Raw genomic sequence first — 14361 nt, 5'->3', positions numbered from 1 at the left:
CACACCACATCTACACACACACACACTACACACACACACCACATGCACACACACATTCACACTACATGCACACACACTACACACTCACACACTCACACACTACACACACACCACATGCACACACTCACACCACATGCACACACACTATACACACACACACACACACACACACTTACATACTACACACTTACACACACACTTACACACTACACACACACACATCCACTACACACAGACACACACACACACACCACATGCACACACACTACTCACACACTACATGCACACACACACACTACACGCACACACACTATAAGTATTGATAAAGTTATTGGCGAATGAAAGGAAGGAGTGGTAAGTGGTGAAAATTGCTCTGGTCCTAAAAGTGAACCAGAGACGAAGCACTCTCATGTATTTACCATATATATCAGTGGGAACATTAGAGAAAACACCTATCCTGCTCTCTGTTTCATCCTTCACTGCTCAGCCTGCTTGTTACCAGCCCTGATAAAATCCCCCACTGAGCATTCGGTCTGGCTTTGCTCAGGAATCATTATAGCTGAGTCATTATAGCAGAGCCAGAAGGGGGCAGGCTTGGGCTTGAAAAGACATCAGAGAAGACAGACTCAGCTATAATGATTCCTGAGCAAAGCCTTTCCTGAGGGTGCTTCCTCTCTGGTTCACTTTAAAGGAGGTATCAGGCATTTTGAAGAAAATGAGATCTACTTACCTGGGGTTTCTACCAGCCCCTGGAAGGCTATGTGTCCCTTGCCCTAGCTCCGCCCCAGGCCTGTCCCCCAGGGTCCCCTCCGTAGCAGCCTCTGCACATGCGCGAGCACGGCCGTGCCGCTTGCGATCACGTGGCCAGGAGCTTTGTGCGCAGGCGCAGTACGGAGCGGCCAGAGAGCTCCAGAAGATTGGCGAAGCCTCCCGCAGCGGCACAAGTGAGCAGTCTACGAACCATCGGTCAGAGACAGCTAATGAAGGAGCCAGCGCTGGGATGAGAGATCCGTGAGAGGAGCGGGCCTGGAATGCACTACAAATCGCTAGCGTTTTTAATTAACGTTTTCTAAGCGATTTCATGAACGTTTTCCGGCGCTTTTGGGAGCGATTTCAAAAAGTGTAAGCGTTTTGCCATCGATTGTGTAGCGATTTGGGATTACCGATTTTAATTCTCATTGGTCCTTTCAATGTATCATAATTTTATTGACAGTTTGCAGTAATGTAAAATCGCACTCAAATCGCTATGCACAGCACTTCATGCGCGATTTGCCAGCGCATCAATACTTTACATTGAAGCGCAAACACTCCCAAAATGCTGCATGTCCTGCGATGGCGATTTTGCTAATCGCAATCGCTACTGTGGGATTTGTTACATTTATTTACATTGGCAGAGCGTTTAGGGAAATTGCTGGCGATTGAAAGCGCTCCCTAAGTGTTCAAAAAAGCGCTCTAATAGGTTCCAGGCTTTAAATCAAGCGTGTATGATTTGCATTCATTTTGAGCAGTCCCCACAGTCCCCGTACCCTGTCCCTGAGGTCCTCGGCCTGCCGGAGGCTCATCTTCAGCGTGTACACCATGTTCACCATGTCCTGGTACTGCTCCAACGCCTGCCGCCGCTCGTCCTCCAAGCCCTGGATGTACAGCCGCGACTTCTCCCCGCTTATCTCTTTTGGCAAGTCCTAAACCAGTTCAAAAGAAATAATCTCATTTAAATTATTATTATTATTATTAATAAACCACATTTATAAAGTGCTAACAATAGACAGGGGAGACACCACAACATGAAGCAATGTCACGCAGGGAAATGACAGCATGTAATGGTACACAAGATAGCGATGTAACAATGCTGGGATAAATATAGTCCATATGGCAGAGAAGAGCACAGAGGGAGGGGGGCTCTGCCATATAGGCTTATAATCTAAGGGGGGTGGAGGGGAGGGACACATAAGGTAGAGTGACCAGATTTTTGTGGGTCCAACCTGGGACAGGGAGGGGGGGCGGCGCGCGCAAAAAGTGGGGAGGACTGAGGAGCGCGCAACGATGAAGACAGGGGGGGGGCTGCGGGGCGTCGAAAAATGGGCGTGGCCACGAGATTGTATGGGCGGAGCTAACGTAATGATGTAACAGCGAGGCATAAGAAAGCAGTGTTTACGCCATGATGTGGACAAACGAGACTTTGCATCATGGGTGTGCAGACACTGTGTGATGCTAATAGTATACCGTAACCACAAAGAGCAAACATAGCCATCTATGACCATTAAATAATAAATGCAGCAACAGTTACCCCGGACACCAGAAAATAAACGCAATAGGCAACATGTCAGCACAAAATAACCGCAATGCGGGCAACATGTCAGTACAAAATAAAAACGCAATGCGGGCAAACATTTCCCCAGAAAAGAAACGCAATGCGGGCAAACATTTCACCAGAAAAGAAACGCAATGTGGGCAAACATTTCACCAGAAAAGAAACACAAATTGCGGGCAAACATTTCACCGGAAAAGAAACGCAATGCGGGCAAACATTTCACCAGAACATAAACGCAATGCGGGCAAACATTTCACTAGAAAGTAAACGCAATGCGGGCAAAATTTCACCTGGAAAAGAAAGCATTTACTCACCTGGCAGAAGTCTCCGGCCTCTGGCGCGCTGCTCCCGGGACCATCTTGCTGCTGATCTTCTCTCCTGCGCTGACAGGGCTACGGCAAGATGGGGCCCGAAGCCCTGTACTGGAGACACAAATAGTCTCCAGTACAGGGCTCCGGCAGCCATCTTGCCGTAGCCCTGCTCGCCTGCCGGTGTCGGAACAGACACCGGAAGAAGCAGGAGGCTGGAGCGGGGCTGTGGGCAATGAACTGGCACGGCGTCTATAGACGCCGCTGCCAGTCCATGAGTATAGAGTGGCCAGAGTCCCGAGGCCGGGACGTCCCGCTGCTGAAAGCGGGACGTTTCCCGGGACCTCATGCAGCCTGGGACAGCGGACCCCGAATCCGGGACGTGTCCCGGGTAATCCGGGAAGTCTGGTCACTCTACATAAGGGCAGGGCCGGGCCACCTATAAGGCGGGGTGAGGCGGGTTCCTCAGGCGGCAAAGTCTGAGGGGGGGGGGAGCTGGAGGAGGTAGCACTAGAAAGTAAACGCAATGCGGGCAAAATTTCACCTGGAAAAGAAAGCATTTACTCACCTGGCAGAAGTCTCCGGCCTCTGGCGCGCTGCTCCCGGGACCATCTTGCTGCTGTTCTTCTCTCCTGCGCTGACAGGGCTACGGCAAGATGGGGCCCGAAGCCCTGTACTGGAGACACAAATAGTCTCCAGTACAGGGCTCCGGCAGCCATCTTGCCGTAGCCCTGCTCGCCTGCTGGTGTCGGAACAGACACCGGAAGAAGCAGGAGGCTGGAGCGGGGCTGTGGGCAATGAACTGGCACGGCGTCTATAGACGCCGCTGCCAGTCCATGAGTATAGAGTGGCCAGAGTCCCGAGGCCGGGACGTCCCGCTGCTGAAAGCGGGACGTTTCCCGGGACCTCATGCAGCCTGGGACAGCGGCCCCCGAATCCGGGACGTGTCCCGGGTAATCCGGGAAGTCTGGTCACTCTACATAAGGGCAGGGCCGGGCCACCTATAAGGCGGGGTGAGGCGGGTTCCTCAGGCGGCAAAGTCTGAGGGGGGGGGGAGCTGGAGGAGGTAGCAGGCAGGAAGGAGAGCAGCGGCCACAGTGGTGGGGAGGGGGGGGGTAAGTTAATTGGCTTCCCCCTAAAATTGGCCCTAGACTATGATACATACACTACACAATACATACATAGACATTGGGCTGTGGTAGGGATTAGCGTGTGAGCTCCTCTGAGGGACATTTAGTGACATGACTATGTTGGAAGAGGTTGCCGCTATATATGACAATAGAGGGTCCCTGGAGGATTAGGCCAGGCATAGAGGGGGTCCTGGAGAGGGGGGGGGGGGGAGGTGAAAAGGAGGGTTCTGGGGGAGGGAGTTTGGGCATAGAGAGGATCCCAGAGGGGGAAAGGGGCAGGGCATAAAGGGGGTTCCCAGAGGGAGGCGGTCATAAAGGGGGTTCCTGGAGGGGGGCGGGCATAAAGGGGGTGCCGGGGAGGGGTTCCGGAGGTGGGCGCACCTGTAGCGGATTATCCAGCTCCTGGATTTTGGCTTTGAGCAATTCGTTCTCCCTCTGCAGCTCGTAGATGACGTCATGTCCCGGCCGCTTCTCGATGGCGTTCTTCAGCTTCAGCGTCTGTTTCCTCTCCACCTTACAGTCGTCCTCCGCCTTCATCAGGTGATGCTTCAGCTTCTCGATCTGCAGGACGCGGACATTTATCATTTTGTTTATCATACATTCACACGGGGATTTACATCAAACAAACCTAATCTCACATTGCTCTGCCATGGCTGCATCCCCTATCTTACGGTGGCCACACACCATACAATCAAATCGATGGACTTCACTATTTTTTCAATAAAAATGATGCATTGCATACAAAATTGCAATTCCCCCCCCCCCCCCCCCCCCCCCACACACACACACACACACACACTCTGATGTTCACCTGGCTTTTTTAGTTAGATTTGGTGGGAGCTAGCATCCACCAGGCCCCTAGACTCTACCCAGGCCTTAGGCAACTGCCTAGGTTTGCCTAGTGGATGATCCGTAGCTGCCCCCTCTGCACACAAGGATCAGATAATGGTAGACTGACCTCAAGCTGCAGGTCTCGGTTCTTCATGACGGCGGCGGTCTTCTCCTCGCTCAGCTGGGCGTATTTCATGGCCAGCTCGTAGATCTCATCTTTGCACTTCTTGAGTTCCTTGTTGAAGTTCTCTCGCTCCTCCTTCATCTTCTGGACCCTCTCCTGGTGCTTCTTTAGCTCACTGTCCCTCACCTGAAGCTGGCGGATGGTGGCGTCCTTCTCCGTGGCCTCGGCAGCCAGCTCCTTGTACCTCCGCCTCTCCTCCTGGATGGTCTGCTGTAACTTCATCATCTCGTTCATCAGTAGCTGTGTGAGGCTGGACTCCCCGGCCGTATCTGTGCCCGAGACAAGACCGAGAACAAGCTGAGGTAACAGTCATTATACTGTATGTATGTACATATATATATAGATATATATATATATATATATATATATATATATATATATATATATATATATATATGGGTCATCCATAAAGTAACAGCCAATGGCTTCTGTCTACCATGCAATAATTCTTTCTGTGTCATGTAACTTGCATCTCAGGTCAGGGTAACCTCTCCTCTCCCTGCACTGCTTGTCATGTGACTGCAGAACGCCTGTAACTGTTTGTTCGGCAGTATTAGCATGAAGCCCCGCCCCTTCTTAATCCCTCCAACCTATAGGTGAGGAGTGTGATGCTACTACAACAAAGGTATTGAAAACCTTCTAAAAGATATGATAAATGTTAGCATAAAGGATGTGATTAAGATAATCAGAAGATACAGCGAACTGCACGCAATGAACTTTTTCTCCTAAGAGATTATAGTCATATTCTCTTTAAAATAACATAAGCATTTTTTACGATTGAAAAAGTACCGTTAACAAAAGTTGGTGGAACGGTACTATCTTCCTGCTTGTCGTTAATTTAAAAGGCGTTTTATGACAAGGACCCATATGCAATTAGCGAGTTTTCTCCTAAAAGATAATCTTCTATTTAGAATAACTTTTTAGTACTTTGCAATTGAAAAAGTACTATAAAAATTATTTTGAGTATTTTCTTGCTTTTTGGTGGCTTAAAGGGACCCCGAGCAGTAGATAAAAATGAAATCGGAGCTTACCTGGGGCTTCCTCCAGCCCACAGTAGGCCGCGAGGTCCCCTGGCGTCCTCCTGGCTCCTCTCTCGGTCCTGCTTGTGACTTCATTACCGGCGACACCCGGGCCGAGTGTCAGCCCAACACTTCCTGAGCGGTGACGCTCTACGTCATCATGCCGCTCGCTACGCGTTATCACGGCAACCAGTGTGACGGTCCTGCGCATGCGCGGTTTAGAGTTAGAAAACCGCAGCGCGTCACCGTTCAGGAAGTGTTGGGCCGACGCTCGGCCCGGGTGTTGCCAATAGTGAAGTTGCCAGTGGGATCGGGAGAGGAGCCAGGAGGATGCGTGGGACCTAGCAGCCTACGGTGGGCTGGAGGAAACCCCAGGTAAGTACCAATTTCATTTTTATCTACTGCTTGGGGTCCCCTTTTAAAGGCATTTTATTGTAAGTTTAAAAATATCACCTAGGTGAAAACTTAGGAGGAAATGTGAATTGCATATGAGCCAGTGTGTCTAAAATAAAATAAAATAATTAATTGTTTTAAATGAAAATGGCCGTTCCTTTCTGGATGTCCCTCGTAATATTCATGTGAGCCATGATGTGATTTTTGATTGATGGCACATAAGGGTCCCATACACTCAGACGATTTTTGGCCGATCAATGGATCGATTGCAAATCGATTGACCAATCGACCGATTTGCGGCTGATTTTGATCGATTTCAATTGATCGGGCAGGCTGGAAAATCTAGGTCGATCTGTTGAGATTTCTTATCATTTTGCATTGGCCCTAAAGGAAATCTGATGGCAAAAAAATGCCATCAGATCGATTTTCAATAGATTTCAAACTGAAATCTATTGGAAATCTATTTCTAGTAAAAAATGTTCCTAAACACATCAGATAGATCAGAAATCTATCTGATGATCTATCTGCTGCTAATCTAACGAGTGTATGGCCACCTATAGAGTTGCATCGGATCCAATGGTGCAATACATTCTGAAATCTATTGGAAATCTGTCCCTAGCGTGTGGCACAGATCAGATAGATTCCTGTCAGATTCGATCTGACAGGCATCTGACAGAAATCTATCTGATAGTCGAATCTGCTGCAAATCTATCAGTGAATGGCCACCTTTACTTTATGGCGATTCCACACTAATCTAACCTGATATTTATATATTAGATTTTTTTTCAGTATGGTGCTTATATAAACCCTATTGTCTAGTATGCGTTTTGTGCGTTTTCTCTTTCTTCATAGCAGTGCATTGTGAAAAAGCTTTCAGTTAAAATGCGTATAGTGTGAACTGAGCCATTGGGAAGCATGGGCATTACTTACATTGCAAAACAATGGCAAATTGAATCGAATCGAATCCCGATCGGACATGTTGGATTGAATCGAATCGAATCAGTGAATCAAATTGAACGAAAAATTGTACGGTGTAGATGGGGCTTAAAAGGGCCCTTACTGATCCCGATGATTGCAGCATCTCCTCCTGAGATCTAATCTAAACAAATCTTGGGTTTTTTTGTTAGTGGAAAAAAAACAAAACATCAGCGATTAAAAACCCCTGGAGCGTTAAACAATAATGAAAGAATGTATTCCGCAGAAGTAAAGTGAGACGGGCAAGTTGCGGCGGATTCTTCTCTGATTCTGGAAGGAGATAGGCTTTCCGATACACTGAGGGCGATAGGGGACACAACTCATGCAGATATCGGGTTACCGCCGCCCGTCACGCACACACACTCACTCGCATGTGGATCCATCTGAAAATGGAGCCTGCGAATAATGGAGCACGATGTTGCTGCTAATCTGTTTGTCGCTTATCGCTATTTAACATTAAAGCCTTATCGTTATTTAGCATTAACACACAGTACCTATCCCGAGCCCCTAAACCCCTCCCCCCCGGTGGTGCCTAACCCTAACCACCCCCCTGGTGGTGCCTAACCCTAACCACCCCACTGGTGGTGCCTAACCCTAACCACCCCACTGGTGGTGCCTAACCCTAAGCACCCCCTGGTGGTGCCTGACCCTAACCACCCCACTGGAGGTGCCTAACCACCTCCCTGGTGGTGCCTAACCCTAACCACCCCACTGGTGGTGCCTAACCCTAACCACCCCCCTGGTGGTGCCTAACCCTAACCACCCCCCTGGTGGTGCCTAACCCAAACCACCCCCTGGAGGTGCCTAACCCTAACCACCCCCTTGGCGGTGCTTAACCCTAACCACCCCCTTGGCGGTGCCTAACCCTAACCACCCCCCCTGATGGTGCCTAACCCTAACCACCCCCCTGGTGGTGCTTAACCCTAACCAACCCCCTGGTGGTGCCTAACCCTAACCAACCCCCTGGTGGTGCCTAACCCTAACCACCCACCCCCTGGAGGTGCCTAACCCTAACCACCACCCCCCCCCTGGTGGTGTCTAACCCTAACCACCCCCCCCCCTGGTGGTGCCTAACCCTAACCACTCCCCTGGAGGTGCCTAACCACCCCCCTGGTAATGCCTAACCCTAACCACCCCCCTGGTAATGCCTAACCCTAACCACCCCCCTGGTGGTGCCTAACCCTAACCACCCCCCTGGTGGTGCCTAACCCTAAGACCTCACTGGTGGTGCCTAACCCTAACCACCCTCCGGGTGGTGCCTAACCCTAAGCACCCCCCAGGTGGTGCCTAACCCTAAGCACCCCCCTGGTGGTGCCTAACCCTTACCACCCCCCTGCAGGTGCCTAACACTCGCATGTATACTCACCTATGATCATGGACCCGTCATGCACACACATGTCACTCGCATGTATACTCACCTATGATCATGGAGAAGACGCGGGACGGCTCCTTGCCGGTGATCTTCATGTACAGGTGGGGGTAATACAGCTCCAGGCTCTCCAGAAAGGCTCCGTACCCCTTGTGTCCCGTCCTCTGTAGGATGTCCAGCAGCACCCCTGCAAGAAACATACGGGGGGGGGGTCAGTACACAGCAGACACAACACGCAGCAAACAGCGGTATATGTGTCAATATAAGGGGGAACATAGTCAGGTGGGGGGGCACATGCGGGAGGGGGGGTCAGTACACACACAGCGGACACAACACGCAGCAAGCATGCAAACGGAGGGATACACGTCAACATATATGTGGGGACACATGCGGGGGTGGAGGGGTCAGTACACAGCGCACACAACAAGGAGCAAACAGCAGGATACGTGCCAATATAACGGGGAAATAAAGTCAGGTGGGGGAGAGAAAGGTAAAAGAGTTAAGGTGCGTACACACATGCAACTATAGTCGTTTGAAACGATCGTTCCCCGATCATTTCAAACGACGATCTTTTAAAAAAAAAACAGCCAACGACCATGAAGTATAACGACGGACGAGCTAGATCGTTAAAAACGAATGATCTATCTTGGAGGATTTTTTCCAATGACGATCGTTTGCAAAAGTAGTACATCGTTGGAAACGGTCGTTCGTACTCGGCTTGCCATGCGCATTTCGCTATTTCTCCATGGAATTTTTCATTTTTATGCGCAAGCGCAATAGTTGCTTTACGTGATGTAACGTTCGTGCTAACGATCAGATCGTTACACACTTTTAAAAACTAACTTTACTTAGGTCGTTCTTTCGTCAATTAAAAGTTCTTTCGTCGTTCACAACAAACGATCGTTGTCGTATGTGTGTACGTAGCTTTAAGGTGCGCACACACATGCGATAACCACCGCGCGAAATGACCAATAACCGTTTCACCCGCCAATCATTATGTGAATGTAGCGGCCGCCTGTCAATCCTGCTCAGAAAGTCCAAGAGTAGGTCCGCACACCAGCTTTTCAAATAAGCCAAAGGTAATTTTATTCCATCATAATGTGTCAACACTATGTATGACAATTGTTTCGGGGCCACACAGGGTCCCCTTCCTCAGATACGTGCAGACAAACATCTTAGTGAACAGCACAATACATTAAATACAAAAAATGACAAAAAAGGTCAGCCCATAGAGGTCAAGAATACGCCCCCTCATTGGAAATGTAAACAACAGGCAATAGAGCGATCAATGCTAAATACACATATGAGACACAAATCAATAGATAGTATCCATCACTGGTATCATGCCCTCACAAGGGTCTCTTTACAGACTTTGCTATAAGCATAAATTCATCCTAATGTTACTGTGGTTCAAAGCTGTCACTCACCAAAATATTCAAAATGATTGGCTACCGGTTCCCGCCATGAGGATCGCTCCGCTCCGCCACCAGCCGTTGATGGATAACAGCGTGGACTTCTGGGAAGCTGGTCCTACAACAACCAATCACAGCGCTGTTCGCATGTGAGTATCGCTGTCGGAGCCAGGAAACGCCGGACCGGAAGGGGCGCGGGCAAGGATCAAATATAAGATCCAAGAGTCCGTTCCCCACCAAGCACGTAGAGCCGCCGGACCGGAAGGGGCGTGGCCAAGGATCAAGCGTAATATCCAAAGGTCCATTCCCCACCACGCATGTCATAACCTGCCATGCTGGAAGGCGTGTCTTAGACGCAGTGCAAAAGCACGTTGTCATAGAAACACCCACGCTACCCCCCTCAGCCCACAACAAACGGCACGTTGAACTGGCACATCGCCACGGGACCAGCCACACACTCTGTGACATAGTGTTCTTCACTACAGTCCTGGCAAACGGAGCGATCCCCCCAAGGGAGTCCATAGACATGCATCTCATGGCGCAACCTCCGCAAATTGCGGTGCGCCACAGATGATGCATGTGTATGGTGAGCAGCAATATAGATGAATGGGGGAAAGGAAGGAGAGGGAAGCAACAAAGAGGGAATAAAGAGACATATGGGAACCTATAAAACCAACAAACAGTGCATTGCAAAAAATAGGACATATCATAAATATGAGCCACATATTAAATCATTAAGATAATCAATCACTAAGCAACATATATCTATTTCCTAACATCTCTTGGCAAGAAACTATCTCTCATCAAGATAGCATGTAAAAGAATTGAACTGATTCAAGCCCCTAGGTGTCACTGTATCCATGGTATAAATCCAATAGGTTTCTTTTTGTAGGAGAAGTCTGTCCCAATCACCTCCTCTCCGAGGTTTTTTGACATGGTCAATAACGAGACCTTTAAGTTCACTGACTCGGTGACCCATTTCCACAAAATGTACCGCTACTGGTTTAGTAGAGTCAAGCAATTTACCCTCCATCTTTGCCTTTATTGCCACACGGATGTCACTCCTGTGACGTTGAAATCTTACTTTAAATGCCCCAGTGGTTTTACCTATATATCCTAGGCCACAGGGGCATTTTAGTAAATAGACACAATGTTCAGAATTACAATTGTAATAATTGTTCATATAGAATTTCTTGCCAGATCTAGGGTGCGTAAAATAGGTACCTGTAATAAGAGAGTTACATACATTACAATTAAAACATCTGTAGCAACCCTTCCTTTCAGAAAATGAAAATTGTTTCTTGCAGTATTTTTCACATGGATCAGCCTGTACCAGAATATCCCTAATGTTCTTGCTAGACCTATAGGAGAGCAGGGGTTTCTCTCTAAGCATTGGATTCAGATTCCTATCCGACTGCAGGATAGACAGATTTTTTTTCAACCGATCTTTTTACAACAGAAGACCTCGAATTAAAATCCTGCACAAATGGAACACTATTCCTCACCTGTCCCGTTGTAGTGCCATTAAAGATGGCATATGCCTTATCAATTGCAACATGTAGAATGCGCTCAGGATATCCTCTCTCAAGAAATCTAACCCTCATTTTCTCCATTTCACCCTTTGCATCCTGTACACTCGAACAAATCCTCAGTACCCTGAGAAATTGAGAAATAGGTAGTCCATTCATCAAATGGCTCGGGTGGGCACTACTGTACATCAATAGAGTATTCCGATCAGTCGGCTTTCTGTACAATGTAGTGCCCAACCCAGTCTCAGTTTTAATAATCATAACATCCAAAAAAGGCACAGAATTCTCAGAGATCTCTGGATTAAACACAATGCCGGCGAACAGTGAATTCAAATAGTCAATGAAGATTAGGAGATCCTTCCGATCTCCCCTCCATAATAGGAACACGTCATCGATGTACCTCGACCACATAACTACATGGTCCAGGTACATCTGCGACGTAAACACCAGCGTCTCCTCAAGAAATCCTACAAACAAATTAGCATATGCAGGGGCAGCTGAGCTGCCCATAGCTGTCCCCCTACATTGTCTGAACCAGGTGTTTTCAAACCTAAAACAGTTACATGTTAGAATGAGTTCCAAACCTGCAAGAATAAATTCAGATGGTACAAGCATATTTTGCTGCTGACCTAAAAAATGTCTTACCGCATCTAGGCCTTCCCCATTGGGTATCGATGTATATAATGAACTGATGTCCATGGTGCACAGAATAACATCCTTAAGATTAGTTGTAATCCCATTTAGTTTGAGGAGAAAATGCTGTGTGTCCTTAAGGTAGGCAGGTAAAGATTGTACAATGGGCTGGAGGTGAAAGTCAATAAACTGAGCAATGGGCTGGGTCACCGAGTCAGATCCTGATATTATTGGACGATATTTTAGTGGTGTTAGTCCTTTGTGGACCTTCGGAAGTCCGTAAATAACCGGTTTTTGAGGATGTTGTGGCACAAGAAATTCCTCCTCTTTTTCCGTAACCCAGTTATTCAACCGTGCCAATGACATGAGGTCATTCAATTTATGAAGAATTGAAGGAGTGGGATCTCCATGGATGACACAGTAACTGCTTGTATCACTCAGCATTTCCTTAATACTTCTACTGTAGTCTTGATAATTTAGTACTACAATTGCTCCACCTTTATCCGCTGGCTTAATTAGGATTTCTCTATTTTCTTTTAATGATTTCAGAGCTAATCTTTCATTCCGTGTGAAGTTATGTGAACATTTTTTATCTTTGTTTTCTTTAAGTGTATCAAAACGTACAGTTTGGATGAAACTTTCAATGCTGGGAAAGGAGCCAGGGGGAATGAATTTACTCTTAAGTTTGAAGGCCGAGACTGCAGTGGAATCAGAGTTCGGTTTGTTATAGAAAAATTGTTTCAATTTGAGTGATCTTTCAAATTTAAAGAGGTCCACCTCAAAGCGGAAATCATCAAATTTAGGTGTCGGACAGAATGACAGTCCTTTCGATAGTACAGCCATCTCATGTTTGTTAAGGGAGTACTCACTCAGATTTATAACTGGGGATGTTGACTCCGTGTCGCTGGTCGCTGTAGTTGGGGTTGTGATTGATAAGGCGTTCCCCCTCTTGGATCGACCCCTCCTGAGTCTTCTCCGCCGCGGCCGCCCCGAAAACCCGATGCACCCGGAACATCACTATCAGATGTAGGATTCTCAGTCAATACGTCCGAATCAGGATTAGGTGCTGGTTTCGGTTTCCCTTTAGGTGGTGGTTTACCACCCCCTTTCGGTTTTGGCCACCTCTTTGGTCGTCCTCTCCTCTGAGATGCTCCCACGATCCATGGATAGATCCGACCTTCCTGATGGTCTTGGCAAATCTGTCTGTACTTTTCCCTTTTCTTTTGTTGTAATTGACCTTTATATATTTCAACCTCTTTTTCGATTGTTGATATTTGATCCGCAATTTTCTTATCCGTGTTCATCAATTCTTTAATGCCATTATGAACAGATGAAAGCTCCTTCTCGACTTGTAGTAACAGGACTCTTACTTCTTCAATAATCATCAACATATAATTTAACGAATGTTGCGTAGATAACGCACACCACCTCTCACAGAACTCTTTTTTATTTCGACTAATCGTAGGCTGAATCCCAAGGCGGAAACCTTTGGGTATCTTCTTAGTTCTATAATATTCAGAAAGCGTGTGTCCATGAAGTTCAAGGTCAACCTTCCGTTTCTTGAGGCGTTTTAATTCGTTAAGTAGATCAGTTGCAGAGTCCGCACCAAAGCCAACACGTCTATCACCAGGAAACAATATATTTTGTACTTCCTCCGGTGTATAACTGAATGTAGGCTCTTCTCCATTATGATCTTCCATTTGACCAATTAAGTGCCAGATAAAAACAATCTCACCCTCCACAAAAACTGTGGGTGGGTAGCAAAACCAATGCTGCAGTTGTTGATAATTGTCAATTCGTAGATAAAACTTTAGTTGAAAACATCAACAGGTAGTTGCCACGGGGGTGCTCGTCTCCAATGCTTTACAGTCAGTATAATTATTGGATCAGGAGCGGCACACCTTACCGTATTGTGTATGGGTGCTGGACCAGCGATGCAAAGCAACATCAAGTAGCATTCCAGAAAGTCCAAGAGTAGGTCCGCACACCAGCTTTTCAAATAAGCCAAAGGTAATTTTATTCCATCATAATGTGTCAACACTATGTATGACAATTGTTTCGGGGCCACACAGGGTCCCCTTCCTCAGATACGTGCAGACAAACATCTTAGTGAACAGCACAATACATTAAATACAAAAAATGACAAAAAAGGTCAGCCCATAGAGGTCAAGAATACGCCCCCTCATTGGAAATGTAAACAACAGGCAATAGAGCGATCAATGCTAAATACACATATGAGACACAAATCAATAGATAGTATCCATCAC

General features: G+C 47.4%; 1 protein-coding gene across 2 annotated transcripts in view; it reads right to left on the bottom strand.

The window, feature by feature from the left end:
* The window catches only part of CARD9 (caspase recruitment domain family member 9), a 113939-nt gene that overhangs the window by 40106 nt on the left and 59472 nt on the right, over positions 1-14361 (bottom strand). For both annotated transcript variants that reach the window (XM_068249232.1, XM_068249233.1), the window contains exons 3-6: positions 8570-8707; positions 4708-5033; positions 4131-4310; positions 1527-1682 (exon numbers count right to left, since the gene is read on the bottom strand). In XM_068249232.1, coding sequence (XP_068105333.1) covers positions 1527-1682; positions 4131-4310; positions 4708-5033; positions 8570-8707 — 800 coding nt within the window. The remainder of the gene's footprint in view (positions 1-1526; positions 1683-4130; positions 4311-4707; positions 5034-8569; positions 8708-14361) is intronic.

This window comes from Hyperolius riggenbachi, chromosome 8 (genome assembly GCF_040937935.1).
Source record: "Hyperolius riggenbachi isolate aHypRig1 chromosome 8, aHypRig1.pri, whole genome shotgun sequence".
In the NCBI taxonomy this organism is placed as follows: domain Eukaryota; kingdom Metazoa; phylum Chordata; class Amphibia; order Anura; family Hyperoliidae; genus Hyperolius; species Hyperolius riggenbachi.
This window is presented reverse-complemented; position numbering and strand designations above follow the sequence as displayed.